This window comes from Scyliorhinus torazame, chromosome 4 (genome assembly GCF_047496885.1).
Source record: "Scyliorhinus torazame isolate Kashiwa2021f chromosome 4, sScyTor2.1, whole genome shotgun sequence".
Classification (NCBI taxonomy): Eukaryota; Metazoa; Chordata; class Chondrichthyes; order Carcharhiniformes; family Scyliorhinidae; genus Scyliorhinus; species Scyliorhinus torazame.
In genome coordinates, this window is record NC_092710.1 from 317,333,478 (window position 1) to 317,359,584 (window position 26,107).

General features: G+C 47.9%; 2 protein-coding genes and 1 long non-coding RNA gene across 3 annotated transcripts in view; 2 read left to right on the forward strand and 1 right to left on the reverse strand.

Moving 5' to 3' along the window:
- The window catches only part of trmt61b (tRNA methyltransferase 61B), a 49,901-nt gene extending 43,956 nt beyond the window's left edge, over window positions 1-5,945 (forward strand). The window contains exon 7 of the mRNA XM_072500126.1: window positions 5,780-5,945. Within this exon, the coding sequence (XP_072356227.1) occupies window positions 5,780-5,856 (77 nt within the window). The 3' untranslated portion in view covers window positions 5,857-5,945. The remainder of the gene's footprint in view (window positions 1-5,779) is intronic.
- A 156-nt stretch (window positions 5,946-6,101) lies between these two features.
- Window positions 6,102-26,107, reverse strand: part of spdya (speedy/RINGO cell cycle regulator family member A) — a 53,847-nt gene continuing 33,841 nt past the window's right edge. The window contains exons 4-5 of the mRNA XM_072500127.1: window positions 17,539-17,821; window positions 6,102-6,972 (exon numbers count right to left, since the gene is read on the reverse strand). Of these exons, the coding sequence (XP_072356228.1) occupies window positions 6,884-6,972; window positions 17,539-17,821 (372 nt within the window). The 3' untranslated portion in view covers window positions 6,102-6,883. The remainder of the gene's footprint in view (window positions 6,973-17,538; window positions 17,822-26,107) is intronic.
- Window positions 20,152-26,107, forward strand: part of LOC140411098 (uncharacterized) — a 38,160-nt gene continuing 32,204 nt past the window's right edge. The window contains exon 1 of the long non-coding RNA XR_011940814.1: window positions 20,152-20,262. This is a non-coding gene — a long non-coding RNA (uncharacterized lncRNA). The remainder of the gene's footprint in view (window positions 20,263-26,107) is intronic.

The window sequence follows — 26,107 nt, forward strand, 5'->3', positions numbered from 1 at the left end:
ATCGATCTTGTCTGGCCTTCCCAGAGGTAAATACACAGTCAACCTGCAGCTGCTCGTTTGTGTCCTGTTGGCTGACTTTCCCATCAGCCTTTGCCGTTCGCCATTTTAAATCGGGAGTTAGCCATTTTAACTGGCTACAGTCTCTCCCAGCATAGAAACTCCCTGACCCAAATTCATGACTATACCCTGACCTCGCAATCTCACCTGGCCTTAATACTCTTATCATGTTAATCATAGTTAATGCGATATCGTTTTCTTCTATCACTCTCCACCCACATCCCTCTTCTCTCCACCTGACCCCCACCAACCGCAAAAAAGCTCTCTCCCAATTCACTTACAATTACCATTTGAAGATCTGAATTGTCTAGCCTTTCACAACATGTTCACAACGTTTCTGCAACTGCTGATTTGCTCACCCACATCCTCACCTCTACCTTTGCTGCCCTAGCCCCCATTAAACTATTGCCCTCTCACAAACCTGGTTGTATCCCCAGTATAGCACTCCTCTCTGCTCTCAAGACTCGAATAATACGATAGATAACTGGTTTAGCCATTTACTGTCCCATCTGGCTGGTCAACAAAAAGCACTCTTGGTCCTACTTTAATTTGCCAAGAGTGCTCACTATTCCAGGACTGTCCTGGAATGCAAAGATAACCCCTGATTTCTTTCCTATAACCGTCTCCTTAAACTCCTCACTCCAACAGCGTATGAGGAGGCCATGATTTATGTCATTAGAATTAAGATTATCTGATCAGCTGCCTCTGCCAGCTCCCCACCGCATCAAGCCAATCGTCCTTTAAGGTCCCCCCACATCATAGACCGTAACTCATCTTTTTCTCTTATCTATCCTCATGCCCTCTCCAAGGTTATCTTGTCTGTTGGACCCACCTTCTGCTCCCTAGCCCCACTAAACTGCTGACCTGCTCCCTTGCCCCACTAAACTGCTGACCATGTCTTCTCTTCTTAGCTTCCATGTTAAATGATATTGTGAAAGATTCTCTCCTCAGATACTGCCCTACTTTCCTTCAGATCTGCCATCATCACTCCTCTGCTCGCAAAACTTTGACCCCTCTGTTTGAATAAATTATCGGCCACTCCCCAAAAGCCTTTCAACGCAAAACCTTTCCGCTCGAGGTTTACAATGCACTGTCATCTCCCAAATCCATACCCATCTTTCTTGGAATTCCATCTTTGTATTTCTCCACACAGCCTTGGTCATAGGACCAAAATGGCTCTATGTAAAGTCACACATGATAGTCTCTGACTGTGACACTGGTATACTATTTCTCCTCTTTTTGAGCTGTTTGTAACCTTTAAAGAAGGATAAGGATGGAGAGTCACTGGAGTAGATTGGTGAAGTCTATCAATGTGTCTCCTACCACTTCCATCCCCCTACTACTGTGCGTCCCTGGAAAAAGACGCCCTCCCAATTCACTTCCAGTGGCACTTTCAAAATCTGAATTGTCTAGCCTTTGGCCCTAGGGTTAGATTACAATCGTCTAGTTCTATTCCTATTTATCCTATCATAGTCAGAGAATCATCTGCGGTTGTTTCTGTTCCTGCCCCGTTACCTCTGGTATACCCCAAAGCTCTGTCCTCGGCCCCTCCCTATTTCTCATCCATATGCCACTTTGCAACATCTTTGAAAACACAACACCAGTTTCCATATTTACACTGTCAACACCCAGTTCTGCCTCACTACCAGCTCCCTTCACCACTTCACTGTCTCAAATTGCCAAGATAGTTTGTCTGACATACAGTGCTGGAGGAGCAGAAATCAAATGCAATAAGACCAAAGGAATGAACTCTGTTAGGGGGAGGTGGTGGTGAAGTGGTATTGTCGCTGGGCTAATAATGCAGAGACCCAGCGTAATGATCTGGGGACACTATTCCGCATCATTAACGATTCGTCAGATAATGAAGCAGTTCATGTTCAAATGCAGCAAGCCCTGGACAATATTCAGGCTTGGGCTGACAAATGGCAAGTAATATTTGTGCCACACAAGTGCCAGGCAATGACCATCTCCTACAAGAGAGGATCTAACCACTGTCTCTTGACATTCAATGGAATTACCATTGCTTAATACCCTACAGTCAGCATTTATTTTCATTTACAGGGTGTGGGTGTCGTTGGTTAGGCCAGCATTTATTGCCGATCCCTAATCGCTGGGTCAAAATCCTGCAACTCCTTCCATAACAGCTAACAGCACTGTGGCTGTACCTACACTTCAGGGACCGTAGCAGATTAAGAAGGCAGCTCACCACCACCTTTTGAAGGGCAGCTAGGGATGGGCAATATATGCTGGCCGAGCCAGACGCCCACATCCTGTAAAACAAACATGGTCTGCTGATTCCATTCCTCTTCCTGGCAATTGCCTGAGGCTGAATCAAACTATATGCAACCTTAGTGTCATATTTGACTCTGAGGTGAGGTCTGACTACACCACCATGCTATCATTAAGACAGTTAATTTCTACTTCCCTAACATTGAGCCCTGCGCCAGCTCTAATGAAACCCCCATCCACATCTATGTTACTTCTAGACTTGACTATTCCTATGCATTTTGACTAGCTTCCCGTGTTCTACCCTCTGTAAACTTGAGTCCATCCAAAGCTCTGCTGACCATACCAAGTCCCATTAATCTACTACCCTTAAACAGTCCGAAATATCTACACTCCTCCAAATCTGGCCTCTTGAGCATCTATGATTATAATTGCTCTGCTGTCGACTGTTATGCCTTCAATTACTAAGGCCTAAGCTCTAATTCGTCCCTTTATCCCTCTGCCTCTCTTCCCTCAATCCCTTAAAAATAAATCACTATGACATTGTGCTACGGCACGGTAGTACAGTGGTTAGCATTGTTTCTTCACAGCTTCAGGTTCCCAGGTTCGATTCCCGGCTTGTCACTGTCTGTGTGGAGTCTGCACGTTCTCCTCATGTCTGTGTGGGTTTCCTCCCACAGTCCAAAGATGTGCAGGTTAGGTGGATTGGCCATGCTAAACTGCCCTTAGTGTCCAAAAAGGTTAGGTGGTGTTACAGGGATGGGGTGGAGGCGTGCGGCTGGTGGGGTGCACTTTCCAAGAGCCGGTGCAGACTCGATGGGCCAAATGGCCTCCTTCTGCATCGTAAGTTCAATGATTCTATGTTCCTCTAACTTAATACCTCCTATGTGGCTTGGTATCATGCTTTGTTTTATAATGCTCCTGTGAAATGCCTTGGGAGAATTAATTATAGGTGCCATATTCACATAAATGTTTCTGTGGTTCAATATCAAATGTTGTTCACAATAAACTTGTGAAGCACCTCCAGATGATTTACTGCATTAAAGGCATGATATAAATATAATTTGTTATTTTTAGAAGCCTCCGACATAAATTTTAGACACAGCTCATAAATCCTTAGTATAGACTTATTAAAATCACAGTATTCTTTACAATGAATCTATAAAACAAATGTTGTCAGCTTATTCAGTTGGTCGCATTATTGCCTCTGACACTTAGGATTGTGAATTCAGGCCCCAATGTAGACCATGTTTGCAGTGCAGAACTGAGGAAGTGCTGCATTGCCTGACGTGCTGTGTTACAAATGAGATTTTTAAAAACTGGCCTGGTCCCACTGATCTGGCAGTTATCCAAGATTCCAGAGCAGTATTCAGAGAAAAGTAGGGAATTCTCTTGGTGTCCTGACCCATCCTCCTCCCTCCACCAGCAGCATTATAAACAGATTCTCTGATCATCCATTCACTTGCAGTTTGTAGGAGTTTGCTATGTGCCTATTTGCGTCCTCTATTTAACTGCTTAACAACTGGAATTGCTCTTCCAAAGTAATCCATTGGTTCTAAAGCACTTCAGAACATTGAGGATGTGAAAGGTGTCATATAATTGCAAGTTATATTTAAACCAATCCCTTAACTGCTGGAAATAGTATTTTATTGTTTACCCGTTTACGAATCTAGAAACTTGGAATAGATCTGCTTCATTCCATCTGCTCTAGTAAACGCAGTCCTAGATTCGCCTAAACCTTACATTGTAATTATATGCTCTTCCCGGGTAATATTCTGGCGAAACTAACTTCCATAATTTCCTTGCTTCTAATAGCCTCTCTTTAGCACACAGTTCTCCTACTGTTGCCCAACTAACACATCATGCACATATTCACCATTGACTCAAATAAAAGCAAATTACTGTGGATGTTGGATCTGAAACAAAAATAATCATCCAGTCTTGAAACGTTAGTTCCGTTCTCTCTCCACAAACCGGCTAAGATTTTCCAGCATTTTGTGTTTTTATTTCATTGATTCCTTGGTTTCATCCTTAGTAACTCTAAGAATACAGTATTTACATGACCTCCTACTCTTTAAACAGTGCCTAGATCTTTTTATTCTCCTGTTTCACTGAAGATTTTACTATTCTAGGGTTTGATTTCCTAAAATGCTTGACTTCACATTTATTTACATTAAACTATACTTGACCGGGATTCTCCCAGAATTGGCGGGCGGCCCGTACCGGCGCCAAAGAGCAGCGTGAACCACTCCGCCGTCGGGCCGCCCGGAAGTTGCGGAATCTGTCGCACTTCCGGGGGCTAGGCCGGCGCTGGAGGGGTTGGCGCCGCACCAACCTGCGGCGAAGGGCTTCTGCCGGCCGGCGCATGTGCAGGACCGCCAGTATGTTCTGGCGCATGCGCAGAACCGCTGTCGTGTTTCCTGCGCATGCGCAGGGGGTTTCTTCTCCGAGCCGACCATGGCGGAGCCTTACAGAGGCCGGCGCGGAGGGAAAGAGTGCCCCACGGCACAGGCCAGGCCACCGTGCCCCCCACACCCCTGAGGACCCCGCTAACCGCCCCCCAAGCCAGGTGCCGCTGGTTATGGACCATGTCTAATCCACGCTGGCGGGGTGGCCGGAAACGGGCGGCCGCTCGGCCCATCGGGGCCCAGTGAATTGCTGGGGGGGCCGCTACCAACGGCCCTCGACCGGCGCGATCCCTGCTCCCTCCTGAAAACCGGCACCGGAGAATTCGGCAGCCAGCGTTGGAGCGGGATTCACGAAGCCCCCCGGCGATTCTCCGACCCGGCGGGGGGTCGGAGAATCCCGCCTCTTATGTCCACTCCAACTTCTTTATGCCATTCTCCAAATTCTTCATTGCAGTTTGTTGTACCCCAAACTAACATTTTAAAAAATGATGATATTCCTCTCGTGCTCCTTTGACGTTCTTTGGACACTTTCCTTTGGCCATAAAAGAATACGAGGCATCAGCAGTATTTGCATATATCAAGTATTTCCTTGAGGCATTTCCATCTCCGCTGCTATAACATTGATTGGAGTGCAAGGCGACCCCTTTTTATGTGCAAAAACAGGATTTCCACTGAAGTTGCCAAAGGTGGGGACTGTCTGAAATAAATTGCTGGCCCTGGCTTTTATCCTTAACAATTATATGAAATGGGTTTTACTTCCCTAGACAGTCCCTTGCTGAGTAGTAGGTTGGTAATTACAATGCAAGATGGGATGTTATTTTGCAGAGACCGAGAACATTGGGCAATTCACTACCCGTGGCTAGATAATCGCAGCCTGCTGCTGGAATGCTAGATTTCTTGGGGTAGGAGAGGTGAGAAAGGCTTTTAAAATTTAGAATACGGGAATATCAAGGAAGTCCACCAGCAGAAGGCTGCAAAGGGACTGAAACGTTTTACTGAATGAATGATCAGGACACAGATTTTTGTATTGTTTCTAATTGTAACAAGAGATTCTCATCAATCTCACTTTTGTGTTTTTTCCCCACCAGCTTTCCTTGTCAAGTTAAGAAAATTTAGACCTGCCCCTTTATATTCTACTCCACACAACAGTGAAAACAATAACTAGGAATTGTGAAGATTGAATGTGTAGTCAAGTTTTATTCTGTACTGAGACACTGATAAATAAAATAAAATGTGTTTTCTCATTTATTCATACAGCTTGTGTTGTAGTACATTTCCATTTTTAAATATTTACAGTGTGGTAGGATAAAAGATAACAAAAACAATGTTAAAGAATCATTTGAACATAAAAGGCGAGCCAAATAGTTTAATCTTCATAAATAACTACATGTTTGTCAGTAAACAGGTAGCAAAGGACTTTGAAATAGCAACTATTCAACATAAAAGAGATTTTAAAAAGTTATTAGAAGTGCCAAGACCAAAATACAGCCTTCCTGTTTCAATCTCATGGTCACTATGCATTACCAGAATATTTTGACCACTTGTCTACAAAGTGACTGTATGGTCATGAAAATTCCTAATGTAAGTTTTTTTTACAACCAATTAAATTTTTTATGGGGTTCAGGGTCGATTCTTCATTTATACCAGTGTCACTTGTTAATACCCTTATTTTCTGTTGATGTTCTCACTGGAAGATCAATTACAGTGCCTTAAGTCATGGGCTCAAGTGAAAAATGGTCTTCAGTTGATTACTGACCACGTGTAAATGTCTTTATAATTGCATGTGTAAGGTAGTACAGCAACTAATATTTGTCACAAATTCAGTATGTTTTCCAGTTCCACACCAGCTGGCAAACTGAAATGACAACAAAGTGGGTGAGACGTTTTTAAAAAAAGTCACTAACTTGAATATGTGTGTGCACTCTAAATAGCATAGCTTGGTGAATTTAGGGCAATAATTAAAACTGGGTGCAGACAACAAATATGAAGTGACTGACCTTCACTTTAATGGTAAATGTTGTCACCTGAACCCTTTTTAATTAACAGAGAATTGTCAGTTATCCTCTATTTGACATTTCCATTACATTGCAGTAGAAGGGACTTGATTATTATTTTATCAAATGTAGGATGTTGTTTTCTCTTGTTTGCGACATATTTCTGATAGCATGAATCCAGTTATTTGCAAGGTATCGTCACTCCTCATTTCCAGTAAACCAGTCCATGGATCTGTCCTTTACAGCAAGGTTGTTTTTTCTTTCCCCATTTTGTACAGTTTGATAGTCTAAAATAAAATAGAATTAAAGAGCGGAAAATTTGAAAATGTGGCTAGTCAATGGTCATATAAAAGAATTAAGTATAAAGCAGCTGTCACAAATAAACTTCGGCATGGTTATGGGCAGGGCAAAGTAGTATTATCGAGTTTAGAAGGATGCGGGGGGATCTTATTGAGACATATAAAATTATGAAGGGAATAGATAGGATAGATGCGGGCAGGTTGTTTCCAGTGGTCGGGGAAAGCAGAACTAGGGGGCATAGGGGAGGTAGATTTAGGACTGAGTGTAGGAGGAACTTCTTCACCCAAAGGGTTGTGAATCTCTGGAATTCCTTGCCCAGTGAAGCAGTTGAGGCTCCTTCTTTAAACGTTTTTAAGAAAAAGATAGGTGCCTTTCTAAAGAATAAAGGGATTCGGGGATATGGTGTACGGGCTGGAGAGTGGAGCTGAGTCCACAAAGATCAGCCATGATCTCATTAAATGGCGGAGCAGGCTCGAGGGGCCAGATAGCCTACTCCTGTTCCTAGTTCTTATAAGGCATAGAATGAGACCAGGCTAGTTCGCTGTAGAATAGTGTTTTTCAAACTGTTTTGATCTGGGATCCACTTTTGCCAGCTGGCTGGCCTTCGCAACCCACTCCAGCCGGCCTTGGAGACCCACGCCACGTTCATAGAGTAGAATAGATTATAGAATCCCTACAGTGCAGAAGGAGGCCATTCAGCCCATCAAGTCTGCACTGACCCTCCGAAAGAGCACCCGAACCCAGGCCCAATCCCCCTCAATTTAGCATATCCAAACTTACACAGCTTTGGACTGGGGGGGTGAAACTGGAGCACCCGGAGGAAACCCACACAGACAAGGGGAGAAAGTGCAAATGCCATGCAGACAGTGAACCCGGGTCACTGGTGCTGTGAGGCAGCAATGCTAACCACTGTGCCATTGTGAAAGGTTTACGTTTAATGTGAAAGGGGAGTCTGCTTGGTCCTAATAATCTCACTCCAATCAGGTTCGCAGGGAGAAGGCAATGTACATATCAGGTCAGACTTCCGTCCGTTCCTTTGTGCTGTCTTCATCTGTCAGAATGGGAATCTAACCTCGCATATGTAGGTCGTCGTGAAGGGCGTTAGCAACAAAATGCTTGGTTTACTCAGCACTGGATACTCCTGGGAGATGCTATTCCAGAATGCTGACAACTTCATGGTCTTTTGGCATGTTTTTAATGTGCTGTCACAAGCAAGGTACACTAGCGTAGGGTGTGATTTAATGGAAAATTTTCTAAGTGTGATAGCGAGTGGTAATTGCCGTGAGCTTCCCGACGGTAGGCTCGGCGAGGCCGTCACCGGTATTAAACATTAATCGGTCCACTTAATGAGGCCCCATGGGCTTCACGCCCTAAATGATGGTCCCACCGGCTTATTTGCCGAGTCCATGCCTGCCAGCTCCCCGCTAAAAAGCAGCACTTAAACTGATCCTGCAGAGCAAACCCACACAGCTCGCAGCCATGCCACCGAGGAGACCAGCCTACGATTCGCAGATGCCGACCTGGGCATACTGTTGGACGCGGTTGAGATCAGATGAGGGGCTTGGAGGGTCAGTCACAGGCAGCCAGAGCCGCCTGGCTGGAAGTGGCATCGTCAGCTCAGGGAGCGTCTCCAGGAGGACTAGCACTCAGTGTCATAAGAAGGTCAACAACCTCCACTGGCTGCACAGATGGGTTGGCATCGGCCCCCTGGCACTATGAGTCCTCACCCCCTACGAGGAACGGGCCATGGTGGTCGCAGAGGTGGCTGAGGACAGATTGGTCACTGACGTAGAGGTAGGCGTACGGTGCAGAGGTGAGGATCAGCCCATGCCACCCAGATAACCTGTCACATGTAAATTGCCAACTCTGAGCCACACTACGGAATGGCAATGACGTCCACCAGTTCCCCAGATCTGCTCCCCCCCTGACAATGGTGCATCTTGGAGTCGGCCCCTGGAACAGAGTGGCACGGTGAGGCATGTGCCGCGGGAAAGTAGGCAGAGCCCTAGGGCCCCCTGAGGACACTTACCAGGGGCATCGAAGGCCATGGGACGTGGTAGACAGCAAGCTGCCTCACCTGTGATGTACACCCTGGGAACACACCTAGTCGCAGCGGTAAAGCACGGAAAGGTAAGCAGGTCAAGGATCACAGAGCACGGGGCAAGAGAAGTGTGGTGGTGAGGGGTGGGAAGGGTCAGGAAGGTGGGGAGCACACATGTACAGCATTAAAAAACATTGCACCCGAGAAATATGATGCGTCTGGCACTTTCTTCCACTATGTGAGCCGGCTACCAATCCCCTGCACCAGCCTCCTGGGCATGGAGGTCCTAACTCCGCCCCCACCCTACCCCCGACTCAGTCCCATCATCTTGTTTCACAGACCCTGGGAGGTGAAACAGGGTGGATGGGGGAGGATGGTACGATGACAGACAAGGCCATGTCCTATGTGTTGTGGGCGAGGAGGGCGGCGTCCCTGGCCCTCCGGGCTTGCTGGACCCTCATCGTTTTCACCTGTCCTCTATCCTCCGGCTGGTCCTCTCGGGCTCGTCCTCCAGCTCCCCTGTTCCGGCACCTCCTCCTCCTCCTGCTCTGAGGAGGCTGCATGTTCCGCCTATTCCAGCACTCCGCCCCGCTGCGTGCCAGGCTGTGGATGGCACAGCAGACCACCACAAAGCGGCGACCCTCAGAGGTGTATTGCAGTGCACCACCAGAGCAGTCAAGGCATCGGAACCACTTTTTAAGAGGAGTCCGATGCACCGTTCAATGACAGCCTCGGTGGCCCATGGGCCTCGTTGTATCGGGTCTCAGCATCAGTCACTGACCTCCTCACTGGCGTCATTAGCCCGGTCCTCAACAGCTACCCTTTATCCCCCAAGAGCCAAAGGCCATTCTGGGGTGGTCCTCCGACTGCCCCAGGATGTATGCCAGGGTCCAGGATGTCTCCGAACGGGTAGAGGGAATCCTGAAGGGGGAGGGCAAACAGGCAGAGGTCGTTGTACATATTGGTACTAACGACATAGGCAGGAAGGGGCATGAGGTCCTGCAGCAGGAGTTCAGGGAGCTAGGCAGAAAGTTAAAAGACAGGACCTCGAGGGTTGTAATCTCGGGATTACTCCCTGTGCCACGTGCCAGTGAGGCTAGAAATAGGAAGATAGAGCAGATAAACACGTGGCTAAACAGCTGGTGTAGGAGGGAGGGTTTCCATTATCTGGACCACTGGGAGCTCTTCCGGGGCAGGTGTGACCTGTATAAGAAGGACGGGTTGCATCTAAACCGGAGAGGCATAAATATCCTGGCCGCGAGGTTTGCTAGTGTCACACGGGAGGGTTTAAACTAGTATGGCAGGGGGGTGGGCACGGGAGCAATAGGTCAGAAGGTGAGAGCATTGAGGGAGAACTAGGGAATAGGGACAGTGTGGCTCTGAGGCAGAGCAGACGGGGAGAAGTTGCTGAACACAGCGGGTCTGGTGGCCTGAAGTGCATATGTTTTAATGCAAGGAGCATTACGGGTCAGGCAGATGAACTGAGAGCTTGGATTACTACTTGGAACTATGATGTTGTTGCCATTACAGAGACCTGGTTGAGGGAAGGGCAGGATTGGCAGCTAAACGTTCCAGGATTTAGATGTTTCAGGCGGGATAGAGGGGGATGTAAAAGGGGAGGTGGAGTTGCGCTACTTGTTCGGGAGAATATCACAGCTATACTGCGAGAGGACACCTCAGAGGGCAGTGAGGCTATATGGGTAGAGATCAGGAATAAGAAGGGTGCAGTCACAATGTTGGGGGTATACTATAGGCCTCCCAACAGCCAGCGGGAGATAGAGGAGCAGATAGGTAGACAGATTTTGGAAAAGAGTAAAAACAACAGGGTTGTGGTGATGGGAGACTTCAACTTCCCCAATATTGACTGGGACTCACTTAGTGCCAGGGGCTTAGACGGGGCGGAGTTTGTAAGGAGCATCCAGGAGGGCTTCTTAAAACAATATGTAAACAGTCCAACTAGGGAAGGGGCGGTACTTGACCTGGTATTGGGGAATGAGCCCGGCCAGGTGGTAGATGGTTCAGTAGGGGAGCATTTCGGTAACAGTGACCACAATTCAGTAAGTTTTAAAGTACTGGTGGACAAGGATAAGAGTGGTCCGAGGATGAATGTGCTAAATTGGGGGAAGGCTAATTATAACAATATTAGGCGGGAACTGAAGAACATAGATTGGGGGCGGATGTTTGAGGGCAAATCAACATCTGACATGTGGGAGGCTTTCAAGTGTCAGTTGAAAGGAATACAGGACCGGCATGTTCCTGTGAGGAAGAAAGATAAATACGGCAATTTTCGGGAACCTTGGATGACGAGTGATATTGTAGGCCTCGTCAAAAAGAAAAAGGAGGCATTTGTCAGGGCTAAAAGGCTGGGAACAGACGAAGCCTGTGTGGCATATAAGGAAAGTAGGAAGGAACTTAAGCAAGGAGTCAGGAGGGCTAGAAGGGGTCACGAAAAGTCATTAGCAAATAGGGTTAAGGAAAATCCCAAGGCTTTTTACACGTACATAAAAAGCAAGAGGGTAGCCAGGGAAAGGGTTGGCCCACTGAAGGATAGGCAAGGGAATCTATGTGTGGAGCCAGAGGAAATGGGCGAGGTACTAAATGAATACTTTGCATCAGTATTCACCAAAGAGAAGGAATTGGTAGATGTTGAGTCTGGAGAAGGGGGTGTAGATAGCCTGGGTCACATTGTGATCCAAAAAGACGAGGTGTTGGGTGTCTTAAAAAATATTAAGGTAGATAAGTCCCCAGGGCCTGATGGGATCTACCCCAGAATACTGAAGGAGGCTGGAGAGGAAATTGCTGAGGCCTTGACAGAAATCTTTGGATCCTCGCTGTCTTCAGGGGATGTCCTGGAGGACTGGAGAATAGCCAATGTTGTTCCTCTGTTTAAGAAGGGTAGCAAGGATAATCCCGGGAACTACAGGCCGGTGAGCCTTACTTCAGAGGTAGGGAAATTACTGGAGAGAATTCTTCGAGACAGGATCTACTCCCATTTGGAAGCAAATGGACGTATTAGTGAGAGGCAGCACGGTTTTGTGAAGGGGAGGTCGTGTCTCACTAACTTGATAGAGTTTTTCGAGGAGGTCACTAAGATGATTGATGCAGGTAGGGCAGTAGATGTTGTCTATATGGACTTCAGTAAGGCCTTTGACAAGGACTGGAGAATAGCCAATGTTGTTCCTCTGTTTAAGAAGGGTAGCAAGGATCAGGGGTGAACTGGCAAGGTGGATACAGAACTGGCTAGGCCATAGAAGGCAGAGAGTAGCAATGGATGGATGCTTTTCTAATTGGAGGGCTGTGACCAGTGGTGTTCCACAGGGATCAGTGCTGGGACCTTTGCTCTTTGTAGTATATATAAATGATTTGGAGGAAAATGTAACTGGTCTGATTAGTAAGTTTGCGGATGACACAAAGGTTGGTGGAATTGCGGATAGCGATGAGGACTGTCAGAGGATACAGCAGGATTTAGATTGTTTGGAGACTTGGGCGGAGAGATGGCAGATGGAGTTTAATCCGGACAAATGTGAGGTAATGCATTTTGGAAGGTCTAATGCAGGTAGGGAATATACAGTGAATGGTAGAACCCTCAAGAGTATTGAAAGTCAAAGAGATCTAGGAGTACAGGTCCACAGGTCATTGAAAGGGGCAACACAGGTGGAGAAGGTAGTCAAGAAGGCATACGGCATGCTTGCCTTCATTGGCCGGGGCATTGAGTATAAGAATTGGCAAGTCATGTTGCAGCTGTATAGAACCTTAGTTAGGCCACACTTGGAGTATAGTGTTCAATTCTGGTCGCCACACTACCAGAAGGATGTGGAGGCTTTAGAGAGGGTGCAGAAGAGATTTACCAGAATGTTGCCTGGTATGGAGGGCATAAGCTATGAGGAGCGATTGAATAAACTCGGTTTGTTCTCACTGGAACGAAGGAGGTTGAGGGGCGACCTGATAGAGGTCTACAAAATTATGAGGGGCATAGACAGAGTGGATAGTCAGAGGCTTTTCCCCAGGGTAGAGGGGTCAATTACTAGGGGGCATAGGTTTAAGGTGAGAGGGGCAAGGTTTAGAGTAGATGTACGAGGCAAGTTTTTTACGCAGAGGGTAGTGGGTACCTGGAACTCGCTACCGGAGGAGGTAGTGGAAGCAGGGACGATAGGGACATTTAAGGGGCATCTTGACAAATATATGAATAGGATGGGAATAGAAGGATACGGACCCAGGAAGTGTAGAAGATTGTAGTTTAGTCGGGCAGTATGGTCGGCACGGGCTTGGAGGGCCGAAGGGCCTGTTCCTGTGCTGTACATTTCTTTGTTCTTTGTAGCTGATGTGCACACTCCTTGGGAAGCGTGCACACGTGCATGATCTTCTGGTGGTGGTTGCACATGAGCTGGACGTTCAGGGAGTGGAACCCCTTCTTGAAGATGTAGGGCACTCCCTGACGGCCTGGTGCACGTAAAGGGCATGTGTGCCATCTATTACTTCCTGGACCTGGGGCATCCTGGTAATACAGAGAATCCTGCTGCCCGGCATCATGTTGGACCTGGTCCATGTCAACGTTTATGTTGTTCGCTGCCCGGGCAAATGGATGCACTTGTGGGCTGTAGCTTGTGAGATGCCGGACAAGTCCCCGTTCGAGGCTGGGAATGATCCTTAGGTATAGAAGACTGCTGCGGTAACCTGGACAGCCACCGGGAGCAGGTATCCTCCCCTCCACGTGGTGCCAAGTCCGTGGCACCGATACCGCACTTTCTCCTTGTTGAGGCAGAGCCTCCTGCGGCATACGCTGTCCATCATCTTAATGAAAGACTGGTGATGCCTATACACAGACCATGGGCCTTCGCTGGTTTCCCCCTTTGGGTCCCTTCTTTGCCTGATGGGCGGCTGGGTCCTCAGGGTGTGGATCGGGGCCCTGCACGGTATATCGCCTCAAGCCTCTCAGGGCTGTTTAGCACAGGGCTAAATCGCTGGCTTTGAAAGCAGATCAAGGCAGGCCAGCAGCACGGTTCGATTCCCGTGTCAGCCTCCCCGAACAGGCGCTGGAATGTGGCGACTAGGGGCTTTTCACAGTAACTTCATTTGAAGCCTACTTGTGACAATAAGCGATTTTCATTTCATTTCAACGCCGCTGCCACCGCCTTCTCCAACATCTGGCCGCCTGGGCAACCCCGTGGGGTCCAAGATATGGTCCATCCCATGTAATATCTGTAACAAATTGGAGACTGTGTGTGACTGTCGACCAGCAGTTTCTTCCATCCTGGGACCCTTCCACTCTTTTCTTCCTCCTCACCTACAAGTGGCCTAAACCAAAGCACCATTGGAGTGAAGGTGTCTCAGGGAGCAGGGCATGAGAGGATGATAAAGAGAAGATCCCAAACCAAGAAGAAGTTCCCAAACCATGGAATGGGACAGAAAGAGATCCTAGAATAAAGGATCAGAGATAAATGAAAGGAGCTAGAAAAAAGTTCCAGGTTAAACAGAGAGCTGCAGGAAGCAGAGTGAAACAAAGTGGGGTGGAGAAGCCCAGAAGATTAGAGAGGGCAGCCGAAGGTTGGTGATTCTGTGCTGTGGGCCGTAAAGGCTTTTGGAGCAGTGGTGTTCTGCTTAGCATAGCCAAAGATCGGAAAGTGTGCTTGAAATGAAATGAAATGAAAATCGCTTATTGTCACATGTAGGCTTCAAATGAAGTTACTGTGAAAAGCCCCTAGTCGCCACATTCCGGCGCCTGTTCGGGGAGGCCGGTACGGGAATTGAACCGTGCTGCTGGCCTGCCTTGGTCTGCTTTAAAAGCCAGCGATTTAGCCCTGTGCTAATCAGCTTGGAAGGGCAAGCACGAGTGTACTCGGAGATCCAGGGAAAAGGAACATCACATAGTGATGTTGAAACATGGAGGTGCAATCTTGCCGAAACCGTCTAAGTGGGAGCGAGTTTTGGACAAAATGCCAACGCAAGTCCTTCAAACATGGTTATTGGAAACCGTCAAAAGAAAGAGAAAAGCAACTACATTGAGCCCACACTCGCCATCAGCAGGATTGGCGGCAAGGGCGGTTAATCTTGCAAGAATCAGGAAACTCGATTTTCGCAAGAGAGATCTCATTTCCCGATATCCCCGTCCCTGCTGATGTCACAAGATTCACGTCCACAAAGCTTTCTTACGGAGGCTCTCTGATGAGGGGGCATAGTGGGGTGGACTTTGAGGGCACCCACCTTGAAGATTAGCCCCTTTGCCCAGTGCGAGATCCTCCGTGCCAGGACCATGCTGGAAAATACCTGCATCAATCCAAGCCCACATGAATCCCAGGCCAGAGAATCATGGAGGCATGGAGAATGCGGTGAATAGCCCGTTAATAGAATTTTACGACAAATGGCGACATGGTGGCAATCACTGCTACCTCACAGTGCCAGGGACCCAAGTTCAATTCTGGCCTTGGGTGACTGTTGGATATTGAACGTTCTCCCCGAGTGTGCATGGGTTTTCTCCCACAGTCCAAGGATGTGCAGATTATGTGGATTAGCCATGAAACTGCCCCTTAGTGTCCCAAAATATACAGGTTATGTGGGGTTACAGGGCTATAAGTGGGGGGGGGGGGGGGGGGTGAGTGAGTGAGCCTCGGTAGGGTGCTCATTCGGAGGGTTGGTGCGGGCTGAATGGACTACTTCTGCACTCTAGAGATTATATGATTCTAAATGCTTCTCAGAAGGATGTAGCTGCCCAGTTCTACTGACTTGCACTCCACTTTACATGTGCATTTGTATTCTAGCTACAGATCTGCATGGAGCCTCCATCGTGTTAGACCTTTATCTAATCTTTAATTAATAGTATGCGCAAAGGAACAAATGCATATATCTGTTTTTAAATTTAATCTCACCTTTGAGAATCCAAATTCCAAATAAGACAAATTTCATAACACACAGACAAAAGCATGCTGATGGCCGGCTGTAATCTTTAGGAAATGCTGTAGGCATTCGGACTACCCTAATTACATTGTCAGTTCATAGCTTGACGATGCATGCATATAGGTGTGTTTGTTGGTGATTTACTCAGATGTATACATTCATTGACAATCAACTGTTCTGTCTGTCAGGCTTTCTTATGCAATTTATGTAGAGTCAAAAGGATGAAAGCCATGCTTCCAGCGTTCAGCTGAAGAAACACTTTTGACATGATACGATTTTTACCTCAGTTTATCTGCAGATAAAACTCTCAACCATGCATTAGTTGCCTCTGGATTCAACTATTCCAGTACATTTGAGCTCATCCAGACCTCTGCTTACACCCACTTACCAGCTGTGGAATAATAGGTATTGTGTTCCATGTCATCTGAATTTTGTTCAGGACTGCCTCGATACAAGTCCTGTTCCTCCATCATCCCTGAGCTACATCGGCTTCCAGTTCGGGAATGCTTCAATTTAAAAATGATCATCTTTTCTATGAAATTCCTCCATGGCATCACTCGTATCTTTGTAATATCTTCCAGCCCTATAACCCTCCCTAGATAACTCCGCTCTTTGAATTCTGGCCTCTTGAACATCATCAATTTTAGTTATTAATAAAAACAAAGTACTGGAAATACTCAGCAGGTCTGGTAGCATCTCTGGAGAGAGAAACAGAGTTAATATTTCAAGTGGAATTTGACATTTCTGCGGATCTGGGCCGGGATCTCAGAGCCTCCGCGCCGAAATGGCGCTTGGCATGGGGGAGAATGGGGCCTTAGACCCGCGATCGGGTCCGAGGCCAGGACGCGACTCTCCGGCGACCGGAGAATCGGCGGCAGTCGTGCACGTGTGGTTGATGCGGCGCCTGTCGGGGGCCGTTGAAAGAGGCCACCGCGGCGATTCTCTGCGGTCAACTGGTCGACGTTTCCGCCAATGGGGTTCACGTATGGTTCCACCCAGCGGGAGCTCGGCGTCGCGGCTGCGATCCTTCCTGGTGGGGGGCAGGGGGTCAGTCTCCGGGGGGGGGAGCCTCCACGACGACCAGCCACCACTGCGAGCAGTGCAGGGCCGCGTACTGCAGCTGGTGCAGCGCGGAGCACTCCGGCACCATGCTGGCCCCTTGGGGGCTACAGAATCGCTGAGCCAAGAGGCCCGTTGATGCCGGCGCGAAACACTCAGGCGTTTACGCCGGCATCAACGCTTAACCGCGTTTTTAGAGAATCCCGGCCCTGGATTTTAATTGCTCTATCCTTGACACCTATGAGTTCAATCGTCAAAATCGTAAACAGTGGAATTCCCTCCTTAACCAACTTTTCCGCTCTCTCCTTTAAAATGCTTTTCAAAACCTACCACTATGAGCAACCTGTAATATTGCCTTATATGGCACAATGCCAAGTTTTGTTTGCTAATGCTCCTGTAAAGCGAATTGGGACATTTTACTACATTAAATGCAGTACATAAATGCAAATTATTGTTGTTGATGTAGAGTTAGCTCCTGGTCTCCGTTTTTGTTGAAGGTTCTATGGTTCCATCCCTCATTAGATGAGTACATGAAAACATTCCCATGATAGAGGATTCTTACCAGCTGTGGAATAGTAGGTATTGTGTTCCATGTCATCTGAATTTTGTTCAGGACTGCCTCGATACAAGTCTTTCTTAGTTATCAGACTTTCACAAGACGAGGAAGACGATATATGCATGCTGAGGAAACCTTCTTTCTGGCCACAAAGTGAGCAATGAACTGGTGTGTCACAAGGACCCCGAGGTATTTTGATTTCATTTCGTGTGTACCTTCTGATGGCACCACTGTGATGCAATGGCCTTCCCCGTTGCCAGATGTAATGTGTTGGAGCAATTGCCATAACCTAATAAAAGAAAATGTTTTACATGCAGCTTTACAGACATGATTGTAGTTCAGAAATCAGGGAGCTACATCACACAGATCTAAACTTTCTTCCCCCAATTTGTGCAATAAAATAATAGATTTGTTCCTAATTGAAGTACCAAGTGAGGTGAAGAAGTGAATAAAGACTGTTGGTAATGGTAAGATGACTAATTTTTGCTGAATCTTCATCATTCTCCTTGTGAAATAATTGGGCGAGATTCTCTTGCCTCCTTTTCTTTTCCCAAAATATTTTTTTATTCTCCTTTTTCATATTTTCTTCCAAATTTACACCCAACAATAAACAATAATCAGTAACGAATGTAATGTCAATCCCCATATCAATAACAATGATCCCATCCTTCCACCAAACCCCCAAACATTAGCCCGCATATTAATATAAACAAATGACAAAGAGGAATCAGGAATCACCCATACTCACCATTAACACATACAGTCCCCCAATTCATGTTGATGTGATCCAATTCTTTAAAGTGCATAATGAATAACGCCCATGAATTGTAGAATCCCTCCATCCTTCCCCTCAGTTCAAATTTGACCTTTTCTTTTTTTAAATATAAACTTAGAGTACCTAATTATTTTTTCCAATTAAGGGGCAATTTTTAGTGTGACCAATCTGCCTATCCTGCACATCTTTGGGTTGTGGGGGGTGAAACCCACGCAGACATGGGGAGAACGTGCAAACACCACAGGCAGTAATTCTGCAGGGCATTGTTGAGGAGTGAAGTATGCAGTTTTAGTCACTTATCTCAAAAAGATCTAAATAACCTACACAACTCTTATTTCTTCTGTTGCATTTGAGTTGTGTTGCTAATGAAGTGCAATTGTGGGTCTTTTTGCTGCCTTCTTTAATTGGAGGACCTATAGATCTAATTAGAATAAAGCAATATGCATAGTTGAGAAAGAGAGGTGTACAAGAAGTTCTTATAATGGCAGTGTCCTAAAACGATTTTGGGATTATAGTGTTTTTAAATAATGGCCAAGGTGTGAAAGGCATGCATTGGAAGTAAATATGGCCAAGTTGAATTTTCTGTAAGTTAATAAAGAAATTTACATTGAGGATAAGGAAAAGTTGTTTTCAATTGTTAAATTTCTAAAGGAAGTAAAAAGGATTTATAACTTGGAAAAGGTCATAAATAAATAAGGCAAGGTTATTAAATTTTACTTGACCCAAAAGTGATGTTTCACAGTAACTTCGTAACCTATGTGTGTACAATGTAAGCCTACTTGTGACAATAAAGATTATAATAAAGTATAATTTATACTTTATAGTATAGATTAGTATAGAAAGATTTTATATTCTGAGAAAGTAAGAATGGATAAGAAGAATGGAATCAAGATGAAAGAACAAAATGATTACTTGAGAAGAGCTGTTGAAAGCTGAAAGCTTAAGAGATTTGACACGTGAAACCTCCTGGTGTGCTGCTCTTGGCTGGAAAAGGGTTGTGAAAAGGCAAAATGAGCAGCCTGTTGGGAACCCCTGAACAGTGTTTTGTTTTAAAGTTTCTTGAATTTCCACAGCAGAACAGGAGTTGGAGAGAAACCCTGGGGCATATCTTCCCTACAGCAACAATGGGTTTTCCTTTTAGTAATATTACTGGAATTTTTCAATTTAAACGTAAGAGATTGTTGCCTCTAGAGCAGTTCCCAATGATTTGAAGGTAGCAAACATGTTAACAAAGGAGGAAAAGAGAAAAGAGGAATCCTGCCAGCCTAGCAGTGCCATTCGGGCACCTTTGCAATGCCAGGGTTTTTTATTTGAGAGTCTAACCTATTAGGAAGTCTTTTGGGGGAAATATTCTATAAAAATAATTTTAACTGTTTACATACATCTTGTATGTTTAAATTTCCCTTTCTTTTATTCAGAAATGTTTTAATATTTAAAACAGTTGTGATTCAAGTTTCCCTTCGGGCTTTGGTTTGTGTGACAATTAACACCTGCTGGATCATAGCAGATATCCTGGTACCTTTCTGGGTTTGTTCAGACCTTGTCAGACTTTGTTAGCTCTAGAACTGGCATCAAAAAGCTATCCAAATGCAAAGTGCGTGAATCTCCAGCCGCATTGGGCTTGCGCTTGAGCGCCACACAGCTGGAGAATCCCGGGAGAGGCCTCCAGCGAGTCTCCCAATAGGCTCCGCGCCTCCCGGGATTCTCCAAAGTCCCACGAGATATCGGAGTCAGAACCCCGCCCCAAATGGGCGTGACCGAATTATGCTCGCGGAAGTAGGTCGGAACCTACTTACGACCTAACTGCACGGGATCCGGCGGCCTCGCTCGATTCTTCGGCCTCCTCAGGGAGGCTGCAGTCGGGTGCCAATCAGTGCTGGTCTACACAAATGTGGACCAGGCGGAATGGCACCTCGGGGGTGTCCTGGGCCATCGGAGACCCCTGGATGTTCAGGGTAAGTGCAGCGTGGCTCCCTGGCATGTGGGCACATTTGCACTGCCCAGCTGGCAGGCACCTTGGCATTGCCACCCTGGCATTGCAAAGGTGCCCGAATGGCACTGCTAGGCTGGCAGGATTCCTCTTTTCTCTTTTCCTCCTTTGTTAACATGTTTGCTACCTTCAAATCATTGGGAACTGCTCTAGAATCTAAGAAATTCTAAAAGATCAAAATCAGTGGATCCACTTCTTAGCTATATATTTTGAGACCCGAGGATGCAGTACGTCAGATCCAGGAGACTGTCATCAATTCATTCCACTGATTTCTCCAACACTACTTCTCCATTTAAAGTAGCTTCTTTAAACCAAACTTCTAAATCCTAGCAATTTCTTCTACATTAGGTTGGCTGAAAAATAGGTGAAATTCTTCGAGCAAACTCATTTATAAATTAAAGCATGAAAGATTTCCCATTAAAAGGATTCTTACCAGCTGTGAGATAGTAGGTATTAGGCTGAATGCTGCTGCTGATCAGATTTTCACAAGACGAGGAAGACAATATATGCATACCAAAGAAACCCCCTGACCACAAAGCAAATAGTGAACTAGAGTGCCACACAGAACCTCAGATATTTTGACTTAATTTCATGTACAGCAGCCAGCATAAATCAATCAGCAACTAACCTGTCACTGAGTTAACATTACTTGAGCTCCCTACCTAACAGTCACTGTGTCTGTATCTACACATGGACAGCAGAGTTTCAAGAAGGAGCTCAGTACTATTCTATAAAAGGACAAGTAGGCGACGCTTACATCTCATGAACGCATTTTTAAAAATTCTATCTGCTGTCAATATGTCTTCATTCTGCAGAAATCGTGCTTAACATCAGCATTTGAGTCACAAGAAACCAGTGAGTGACTATTGGGCAACAGGAGCTAACCACTGACCTCCAGGTACATGACTCCAGTGTAGAACGCAGATCCACTTGAACAGCACGGTGCCACATGAAATCCGATGAAGCAGAGCACTGGGGTGCTTAAGCAATACTTGTACTGCCTGGACCACTCTGGAAGGAAGCTGCAGTACTCCAACCCTGTGTCATGATTCATGGTGGTCTGCTATGTCCTGCATAACCTCTTCATCATGAGGTCACAGCCTTTGCCACCAGATTAAAAAACACAAGAAATAGGAGCAGGAGTAAACCATATGGCCAGCTGAGCCTGCTTCAACATGATCATGGCTGATCTTGAGCTCCAACTCCATTTTCCCACTTGCTTGCCACATCCCTTAACTTACTGAGAGACCAAAAGTATGTCCATATCAGCCTTAAATGTATTCAATGTTCAGACATTCTGAATTCTCCCTCATGGTACCCGAACAGGCGCGGATTGTGGTGACTAGGGGATTTTCACAGTAACTTAATTGCAGTGTAAGTCTACTTGTGGCACTATTTAAAGATTATTATAGGTCTCATATTTTAGTCCTAAATTATTGCCTCCTTGTCCTGAGAGTATTTCCCGTGTTCTAGATCCCTGACGAAAGGAAACAACCTTTCAGCATTTACTCTATCAAGTCCCTTCAGAATTTTGTAGATTTGAATGAGATTGCGTCTCATCCTTCCAAATGAGAATATAAGACCACCCCCTCAGCCCAGGGACCAATTTAGTGAGCCTTTGGTGTATCACCTCCAATGCCAGTTTATCCTTTCTTAAATGTGGAGACCAAAACTGCACAGTGTTCCAGATGTGGGGCGGGATTCTCCCCTAGCCAGCTGGGCGGGGGGTCACGGTGGGACGGAGTGGCGTGAACCACTCTGGCGTCGGGCTGCCCTAAAGGTGCGGAGGAACTTCAGGGGCTAGGCCCGCCCCAGAGTGGTTGGTGCCCCACCGCCCGGCGGGAAAGGGGCTTGGCGCCACGCCAACCGGTGCGAGTCGGCGCATGCGCAGGAGCGCCAGCGCGTGCGGGCATCATCCCCGCGCATGCGCAGAGGGATTCGTTTCCGCACCGGGAATGGCGGAGGACCACGGCCTCCGGTGCGGAACAATAAAGTGCCCCCACGGCACAGGCCCGCCCGTGGATAGGTGGGCCCCGACCGTGGGCCAAACCACCGTGGGGGCACCTCCCGGGGCCAGATCCCCCCGTGACACCCCAGGAACCCCGGAGCCCGCCCACGCCACCAGGTCCCGCCGGTAAGGGACCTACTCAATTTACGCCGGCGGGACTGGCAAAGAACGGGTGGGACTTCGGTCCATCACGGGCCAGAGAATTTGGCCAGCGCCAGGGCCCAGAGTCGCGCCGGACCCCGCCATTCTCCGAGACGGGTGGCGCGACTCACGCCGGGGCAATGTTTGGGGGGGTGGGAGAATTAGGAGGACGGCGGCGACGGGATTCACGCCGACCCCCGGGGATTCTCTCACCTGGCGGGGGGGGTTGGAGAATCCCGCCCATGATCTCATCAAAACCTTGTACAACTATAGTAAAACTTCTCAATTCTTCTACTGCAATCCCCTTGCAACAGGTCTATATGCCATTTGCCTTCCTAATTGCTTGCTGCACCTGCATGCAAAAGTTTTGTTCCTTGTACGACCACACCTAAGTCACTTTAAGTCCCACAACTTTTAAAAATGCATTATGCTCACAACTTCACAGTTCCCTACATTATACTCCATCTGCCATCTTGTTTCCCTGTCTACATCTTTCTGCAGCCTCTGTGTCCTCCCCGCAGTTTACCTTCCCACCTAGCTTGGTATCATCAGCAAATGTTGACACATTGCTCTGTCTCTTCATCTAAGTCATGAATATAGACTGTAAACAGTTGAGGCACAGCACTGATCGTTGCGACACTCTGCTTTTAACTGCCTACCAACTTTGAAAAGCCCTGTTTATGCCCACTCTCCGCTATCTAGCCATTATCCATGCTATTCCTACTGCTTGAGCCCTTATCTTGCCAATCAACCTTGTGTGGCAGATTATCAAAATGTATTTGGAAATCCAAGTATATTACATATAGTGGTCCCCTTTTTTCTACCCTACCAGCTGCATCCTCAAAATATTCTGTTAGATTTGTCAAACCTGATTTCTCTTTTGTAAAACCATGTTGACGTGTTCTAAATATACTATGGCCGCGATTCTCTGGCCTCATTGCGATCTCGCTCAAGCGAAACGAGGCCGGTGAATAGGAGAGGCCAAAAATGAGAACAGTTTGCGATGCAACCAGCCCGCTCCGGTAGGTGAAATCGGGATCTCACCGTAGCGTGGCGAGAAACCAATTGTGACTTAAGCCCAATTTCCATACAATTAACGAGAGCCACCCCATATCTAACGGCCTCCTGTCATTCAGCGAACTCACCAGCAACTGTTCATGCTGGCGTCGATTAGTACTCTTTTTGAAAAACATGAATCTGATGAAAGGGCTTCTGTGGGGAGCCGAGGTGAGTAGCCATCTTTTCTTACAAGCAAAGAGCTCAGGGGCGCAGTGGTTGGCCCCTATGCTTGGCGAGAGGTGGGGGACCATCAGCGGAGGGGGGGCACCCTAGGGGGGGGTGGAAGGGTGCGCTGTGAGGGCAACTGCTTGCAGCACCACCATGCCAACCCCCTGGATCATGTTTACCCATTCCAGCGGTGGCCTTGTCCCTGCCCCATAACCCCGAACGACTGCCGAGGCCTCTGAATGTGCGACTGAATAGGGAATTGGCAATTGTGGTTAAGTGGATCCCCTTGGGTGGGTGTGCCACGTAGCTGTGGAGTCATTGTCTAGCATCCCAATCACACCTTGATGCCTGGGTACTGTGCTTGAATACTGCGGGAGGCAACACTACACACGCAGCAACCAACATACGAACACCCAGGGGTGGGACACAGCTCCAGGGACATGTCCACGACTAGAGGGTGGGTGGGTACCCGCGGAGGGGGAGATGCCTGGAGAGATAGGCCAAGGGTTCGGAGGTCTGCCCACATTGCGGAGAAAGTGACAGAGGCATCATACTGGTTGTGCACAAGTAGTTTAATGTGTAATACAAGTCTGCACTCTCCGGATAGTGCCCCCCCCTCCATCCCCCCAACTCCCTCGGTGCCCTCAGTGATCCTCAACCTGCTTGGCGCACATAGCTGTACCGCCAATTCTAGATGTCTCTCCAGAATGCACATAAGAGGTGGAGGCAGCCAGCTGCTTATCTTGTCCCGTGGCCTTCAATGCCCCTGGCGGGTATCCTCTGAGGGCTCTGAGGCCGAAGGCCCTGTTTCACTTGTTGGCGGTACATGCAAGCCATGCCACCCTGCCCAGTGTGGTGACCTTGAGACGTGGCCTCATCAGAGAGGTGGAAAATGGGGAGCTGGTGCCAACTGTCGCCATTCCATGGAACTGGTCAGGCTTGGCACCCAGCGGCCCTCTCCTTCCGCTCGGTGTCCATAGGGCTCTAGGGTTCACCTTGGGATGGAGCGACAGCCCTTCAAGCCCCGGCTGTCCCTCCATTATCTGGCTTTGTCAGCCCTGGTGGTTTCCCATGGTCCGCACCATCATGTCGACGCCCTCAGCGATGCTCCTCAGTGACCGGGACAAGCTCCGCAGCGCCTCTGCCATGCCCATCTGAGAGCGGGACATGTCCCTCAGCGCCTCATCAGGGTCAGCCTGGTACTGGGTGACATCCCCCAGCGAGGCAGAAATTCTGCCGAGACCCTCAGCCATGACCGTCACCGAATGCGCAACGCCTTGGACACTTTCGCTAATGGTGGCAACATTGTACACCAGGTTCTCCACTGCAGTCACCACCCTAGCAGTGTTGGTCTCAGTGCCACTCATTGCCAGCAAAATCTCCTGCGCCCATAACCTCTGGGACTCGTCCAAGCGGACTGATGCTAACATCCCCATCTAAATGTCCCGGCTGCTCCCTGTCGTCTCTAATAGCTCCGGGTAACTCTGTTCCACAGGCTCAGCATCAGGCTGGGACCCAGCTGGCTCCTGGGATCCAGCAGATGTCTGACTGCTATCTCAACTGGGGATTCCTGCCTCCACCTGATGTGCATTAGCAGCAGTGTGGTGCTCACCAGATTGTGCCCCAAGAAGCCTGTCCACTATCATGTCCCATCGAGGTGCGTGTATCTGCACTGATGGAGGGTGGGGATTACAGCTTTGTCACGACTATACAGTGGCATCCTCTGATTCTCCTCCAAAGTGGTGTCTTGGGAGGCAGGAGGGGCTGCCACCCAGGGTGGCCCTCCGCCATAGGATGGTGGACCAGCAGGAGAATGGGCATGTGGTCAGTGGAAGGGATGGGTCAGTCGGTAAGGGAATAACAATAACAACTCACGTTTGACACGTCCTCCCCAGGTGGAGCCCGGTGGTTCCTCACCTCTGTGGCATCCACCAGCCTCCGCGGGTGACCGATCTGTCCCCAGTCACCTCCAGGTGAGGATTCTTAAGTCCGCCACCCCTCCACTGGTCTGGAGCCTCTCCCGACAAGAGCTTTTCCTGAGGAGACACAGAGAGGGCATAGTTAGCCACAAGCGTGGTTTACAGCAGTGGGAAGGGGGTGTGGAGCGAGGGTTGGGGGTCGCATGGGGAGTTGGATGCTCCCTTGGAGGAGGGGGGGGTGTTGGTGTCTACTCACTTGGCCTGCCCAGTGTAGGTCGTTGATGTTTTGTCAGCACTGGAGGCCAGTTCTTCTGGTCACGCTGCTCACAGCTGCTGCCACCTTGCTCCAGGCAGCACTGAGTGCCCTATGGCTCACCCACTAGGACCCTCGGGGGAACAGGACATCCCTCCTAGCCTCCACTGCGTCTAGGAGCCTCCCCAGGTCAGCGTCCCCGAATCTTGGGGCTGGTCTTCTTGACTCCATTATTGCGAGCTGGCTGGGGTTGTCTGAGCAA